The sequence below is a fragment of the Panthera uncia genome, chromosome X (genome assembly GCF_023721935.1).
Source record: "Panthera uncia isolate 11264 chromosome X, Puncia_PCG_1.0, whole genome shotgun sequence".
NCBI lineage: Eukaryota > Metazoa > Chordata > Mammalia > Carnivora > Felidae > Panthera > Panthera uncia.
Window position 1 is genome coordinate 42811925 of NC_064817.1, and position 6271 is coordinate 42818195.

Genomic DNA, 6271 nt, shown 5'->3' on the forward strand with positions numbered 1-6271 from the left:
CTATAAAACTCTCAGAAGAAAACAATGGTACAAATTTCCTTGATCTTAGATTAGGCAATGGTTTCTTGGACATGACATCAAAAGCACAACTGAAGAAAAAATAAATTTGATATCATTAAAATTAACAAGTTTTGTGCATCAAAAGATACCATCAATAAAGGATGTACAAAGATAATGCACAGAATAGGAAAAATACTTGAAAATCACATTTCTGAAAAAGACTGGTATCAAAAAATATAAAGAACTAGGGGTGCCTGGGTGGCTCAGTCAGTTAAGTGGCCGACTTCATCTCAGGTCATGATCTCGTGGTCCGTGAGTTCGAGCCCTGTGTTGGGCTCTGTGCTGATAGCTCAGTCTGGAGCCTGCTTCTGTTTCTGTGTCTTCCTCTCTCTCTGCCACTCCCCCATTCGCGCTCTGTCTCTCTCTGCCTTTCAAAAATGAATAAATGTTAAAAAATTTTTAATAAAAAATACATAAAGAACTATTACAATTAAACAAAAAAGTCAAATAATCCAATATAAAAATAGGCAAGAATCTGGATAAGTTGTTCTTCAAAGAATATATTGACACTAACCACATGAAAAAATGCTCAACTTCATTAGCCATCAGGAAAATGTGAATCACAACCACAATGAGATACCATTTCACACCCATGAGGATGACTATAATAAGAAAAATAACCTCTGCTCCGTGATCGGTACTGCTTCTGCACCTCGCGCCCGGGCAGGTAAATTAACATGATGGATTTCTCCAAGCTACCCAAAATACTTGATGAAGATAAAGAAAGCACATTTGGTTATGTGCATGGGGTCTCAGGACCTGTGGTTACAGCCTGTGACATGGCAGGTGCAGCCATGTATGAGCTGGTGAGAGTGGGCCACAGTGAGTTGGTTGGAGAGATTATCCGACTGGAGGGTGACATGGCTACTATCCAGGTGTATGAAGAAACCTTGGGTGTGTCTGTTGGAGATCCTGTACTCCGAACTGGTAAACCCCTCTCAGTAGAGCTTGGGCCTGGCATCATGGGAGCTATTTTTGATGGCATTCAGAGACCTTTGTCAGATATCAGCAGTCAGACCCAAAGTATCTACATTCCCGGAGGAGTAAATGTGTCTGCTCTTAGCAGAGATGTCAAATGGGATTTTACACCTTGCAAAAACCTGCGGGTTGGTAGTCACATCACTGGTGGAGATATTTATGGAATTGTCAATGAGAACTCACTCATCAAACACAAAATCATGTTACCCCCGCGAAACAGAGGAACTGTAACTTACATTGCTCCACCTGGAAATTATGATACCTCAGATGTTGTCTTGGAACTTGAATTTGAAGGTATAAAGCAAAAGTTTAGCATGGTCCAAGTGTGGCCTGTACGTCAAGTTCGGCCTGTCACTGAGAAGCTGCCAGCTAATCATCCCTTGTTGACTGGCCAGAGGGTCCTTGATGCCCTTTTTCCATGTGTACAGGGAGGAACTACTGCAATCCCGGGGGCTTTCGGCTGTGGAAAGACAGTGATATCGCAGTCTCTATCCAAGTATTCCAATAGTGATGTGATCATCTATGTAGGATGTGGTGAACGAGGAAATGAGATGTCTGAAGTCCTCCGGGACTTCCCAGAGCTCACGATGGAAGTCGATGGTAAGGTGGAATCAATTATGAAGAGGACAGCTTTGGTAGCCAATACCTCCAATATGCCTGTTGCTGCTAGAGAAGCTTCTATTTATACTGGAATTACGCTGTCAGAATATTTCCGTGACATGGGTTATCACGTCAGTATGATGGCTGACTCTACCTCTAGATGGGCGGAGGCCCTTAGAGAAATCTCTGGTCGCTTAGCTGAAATGCCTGCAGATAGTGGATATCCTGCATACCTTGGTGCCCGTCTGGCCTCTTTCTATGAGCGAGCAGGCAGGGTGAAATGTCTTGGAAATCCTGAAAGAGAAGGAAGTGTCAGCATTGTAGGAGCGGTTTCTCCACCTGGTGGTGATTTTTCTGATCCAGTTACAACCGCTACTCTTGGTATTGTTCAGGTGTTTTGGGGCTTAGATAAGAAACTAGCTCAACGTAAGCATTTCCCCTCTGTCAACTGGCTAATCAGCTATAGCAAGTACATGCGTGCGTTGGACGAGTACTATGACAAACACTTCGCAGAATTTGTTCCTCTGAGGACCAAAGCTAAGGAGATTCTGCAGGAAGAAGAAGACCTGGCAGAAATTGTACAACTTGTCGGAAAGGCTTCTCTAGCAGAAACAGATAAAATCACTCTGGAAGTAGCAAAACTTATCAAAGATGATTTCTTACAACAAAATGGGTATACTCCTTATGACAGGTTCTGCCCATTCTACAAGACAGTAGGGATGCTGTCCAACATGATTGCATTTTATGATATGGCCCGTAGAGCTGTTGAAACCACTGCACAGAGTGACAATAAAATCACATGGTCCATTATCCGTGAGCACATGGGGGAGATCCTCTATAAACTTTCCTCCATGAAATTCAAGGATCCGGTAAAAGACGGTGAAGCAAAGATCAAGGCTGACTACGCACAACTTCTTGAAGACATGCAGAACGCATTCCGTAGCCTCGAAGATTAGAACTGTGATTTCTTTCCTTCTTTTCCTCAGCAGTCTCTCCTCTGTGTATAGTTTCCTGAATTTCTCATCTCCAAACCCTTTGCTTCTTTGTTGTGCAGCTTTGAGACTAGTACCTATGTGTGTTATCGCTTGTTCCCCTGTTTATCTGGTGGGTCTTCTATGAAACAAACATTCCTTTGTTCCAGTGTTTGAAGGGCCTCCCTGATCCTTTCTCCGAATGGTGAATGTAGTAAATATGATATATAATGGCTACACTACTGTAAACTCATATGTAGGGTGACATGCCTCCTTGTCCTAGGTTTGCCCTTGCCTCATCACCATTAAATTGTAAATGGGACTATTGCATGTACTCTCTTTGCAATAGATCTGGAGCGGAAGGCCAGATTTCTACACGTTTTGACGGGTACTTTGTGAAATGACTCAATATCTATGTGGTAAGGTTATTTGCAGCTTAGCATTTTGCTAAGTAGCTGCTTTGCAGGATATAATTACTTTTTTAAAATCATGAATGATTAATGTTCCAATTATGCATTGCCTCCCCCAGTATAAATCAGGAATGTTTATAGGAAACTGTTGGGAACTCTACTGTTTTTAAAACAGGCATTTGTGGGACTCAGCACAGTATATGAATCAGTACCCTCTAAAAAAGTGGAAAAGGAGCCAGGTGGTCAAACTTAAACATCATCTTGTTAAAGCATATTTTATTTCAGTATGAAAAATGCAGTATCAAGGACTACCCTACTACATTACTAGGAAAGTCTTTTTAAAATCACATTTAAAACAATCACGGGGAACTTGATCCACTTCGTGTCCTTTTTCTTTTCCTCAAACATCTTAGAAGCTGAAGCTTCTAAGAATCATGTGGCAGTGTGATGGGCAGTAAAATGCCACAGAGAAGATATTCAGTAGTGGTTAAGGCTGTTTGCACCATTAAGGACCAGCTGGACTGTAGTGATTCTTGGGGCCAGAGTGGCATTACATTTTTGCAAGATAATGATGTGTGTCATGTGTTTGCATGTTTGTTTGCTCAGTGAACTTTTGAACAACCAGTTTGACAGCTTACTGGCTCAAAAGACTTTTCAGAATATCTGTAACAATAGCATAGCAGTTTTCATCCGGTTTAATAAGGATGAAATTAATTCTTTTATTTGCTAATAACAGAATCTGGGTCACGTGAAAAAAAGATAATTTCATCCTGTCTTTTAAGTATATGTTTTAAAGTAATAATTTCTGTCTTTGTGTAAGGCACACTGCAGAACAGCTCTGAGAGCAACAGTTTCTCATTAATTCTTTCTGACCAATAGTGCTGGCACCATTGCTTCCTCTTTAGGAAGAGGAAAGGGCATGTGAACATGCCTAACAACCTCAAATACCCAAATGTAATAGCATAAGTAAAGTATTTATTTTATGCCTCAGTATATTATTATTTAAATTTTTAGGTCATGTATTTCCTTTGGTCCGTCAAGGAAAGTAGAGAATTCAGCAGTGGTTTGTTTCAGTCTTGCAGACTGCATGTTTTTACAGTGGTTTGCTGTTCAGGATAGATATTCTTCCATATGTAGCTTTTTTTTTTAACTTTTCCAAATATTGGAAAATATAAAAATTATGCAATGATTCGTTGAGATGTGGACTTAATGGTGCTGCTTAATCAGTTTGCTTCCAATATGGCCTCCCACCCAGAGGCCCGAAGACCAGTGGAATTGAAAAGGATTTCAAAAATGTTCTATTCCTACCTTAAATCTACCAGCAAACCAGGATTATGATAGTAATGAGTGATATGATGAAGAAAGTTTGACCAAGTTTGTTTTTTGTCATTCTGAGTTTGCAATGTAATTCTTACTCCCTTTGAAGAATGACGATGTATGGGTGTGAAGATGCTAGAGACAGAAGATGCTCTGATACTCATTGTAAGTGTCCCTTCATCTGTATGTTGTAGAACTTCAAACTGGTCACTGATCGTATTTCTTTAGTAAGAACGTGTTAAAATTACAACAATCTTTTAAAAAGATGATGCAGTTCTATATTTATTGTGCTATGCCTGGTCCTAAGTGGAGCCAGTTAAACAAGTTTCATATGTATTTTTCCAGTGTTAAATCTCACACATTGTACCCTTTGGAAATTTCCTTCCATCCTGAAGAACGAATAGAAGAGGCCATATATATTGCCTCCTTATCCTTGAGATTTCACTATCTTTATGTTAAAAGTTGTGTATAATTGTTAAAATCTATGAAAGAATAAAAAGTGGATTTAAATTAAAAAAAAAAGAAAAATAATAACAATGTTGGAAATGTGAAAAATGTAAACCATCATAAACTAATGGTGAAAATATAAAATGATGCAGTTGCTTTAAAAAGTGGTATCTTAGTCCCTCAGAGTGTTAAATATAAAGTTAGCATATGATCTAACAATTCCACCCCTATGTATATGCTCAAAACTAATGAAAGTATATGTATGCAAAAACTTGTACATAAATATTCATATGTGAGGAATGTTCAGAACAGCACTATTCACAAAAGCCAAAAAGTGGAAACATCACAGACATCAATCAACTAATGAGGGGATGAATAAAATGTGATATATCAATACAAATGGATATTTTTGGCAATAAAAATTAACGAAGTAGTCAGAGATGCTATAACATGAATGAACATAAACATTCTAAGTGAAATAAGTCAATCACAAAGGACATTTATTGTATGGTTCCATTTTATTAAATGTCTAAAATGGACAAATCTATGGAAACAGAGGGTAAATTACTATCTGAGTGTAGAATTACTGAATTCTAGCGAGGATTGGGTGTTGGGCAGTGATGTCTAATTGATGAAGAGTTTTTTGTTGAGTAATAAAAATATTCTAAAATAGATTGTAGTGATTTCCGTACAACTCTGTGAATATACTAAAAGCCACTGAACTTTATACTTTAAATTGATGAATCATAAGGTATACAAACTATATTTCAATAGTGCTTTTTAAAAAAGATAACTCGGGCGCCTGGGTGGCGCAGTCGGTTAAGCGTCCGGCTTCAGCCAGGTCACGATCTCGCGGTCCGTGAGTTCGAGCCCCGCGTCAGGCTCTGGGCTGATGGCTCGGAGCCTGGAGCCTGTTTCCGATTCTGTGTCTCCCTCTCTCTCTGCCCCTCCCCCGTTCATGCTCTGTCTCTCTCTGTCCCAAAAATAAATAAAAAACGTTGAAAAAAAAAATTAAAAATAAATAAATAAATAAATAAATAAATAAATAAAAAAGATAACTGACATACCAGAAGAAAATATCTGCAACATATATGACTCAGGATTAACATAAAAATTAAATAAAATACTTGTACAATAAAAAAAGAAACAATCCTATATACATGTAGGTAAACAATATGAAAAGAAAATCCAACAAATATCTGAGCAAAGAATTAACCTCACTAATTAGAAGGGAAATCTAAATTAACCCAATAATGAGATATCATTTTCTAATGTCCACAAGAGTAGAAAATACTACAAAAGATTGATAATATATCGTTTGGGTGAAGTTATGGAAAAATGTGCATTCTTACTTACTGGGAAAACTGTTCTGGAGTGTGACTGAGCAACACATATCAAAATTTAAAACATTCTTATAATGTAACTTGGTTATTCCATTTGTTGGTTTTTAGCCTACAGAAACATGTCACCTAATATACAGGAATATAT

General features: G+C 38.2%; 1 protein-coding gene across 1 annotated transcript; it reads left to right on the forward strand.

Annotated features, from left to right (window-relative positions):
• The first annotated feature begins 663 nt into the window (after positions 1-663).
• On the forward strand, positions 664-2931 carry LOC125931695 (V-type proton ATPase catalytic subunit A-like). The gene has a single exon (XM_049643863.1). The coding sequence runs from the start codon at positions 738-740 to the stop codon at positions 2592-2594; it is 1857 nt and encodes a 618-aa protein (XP_049499820.1). The 5' UTR covers positions 664-737; the 3' UTR covers positions 2595-2931.
• Positions 2932-6271: the final 3340 nt, after the last annotated feature.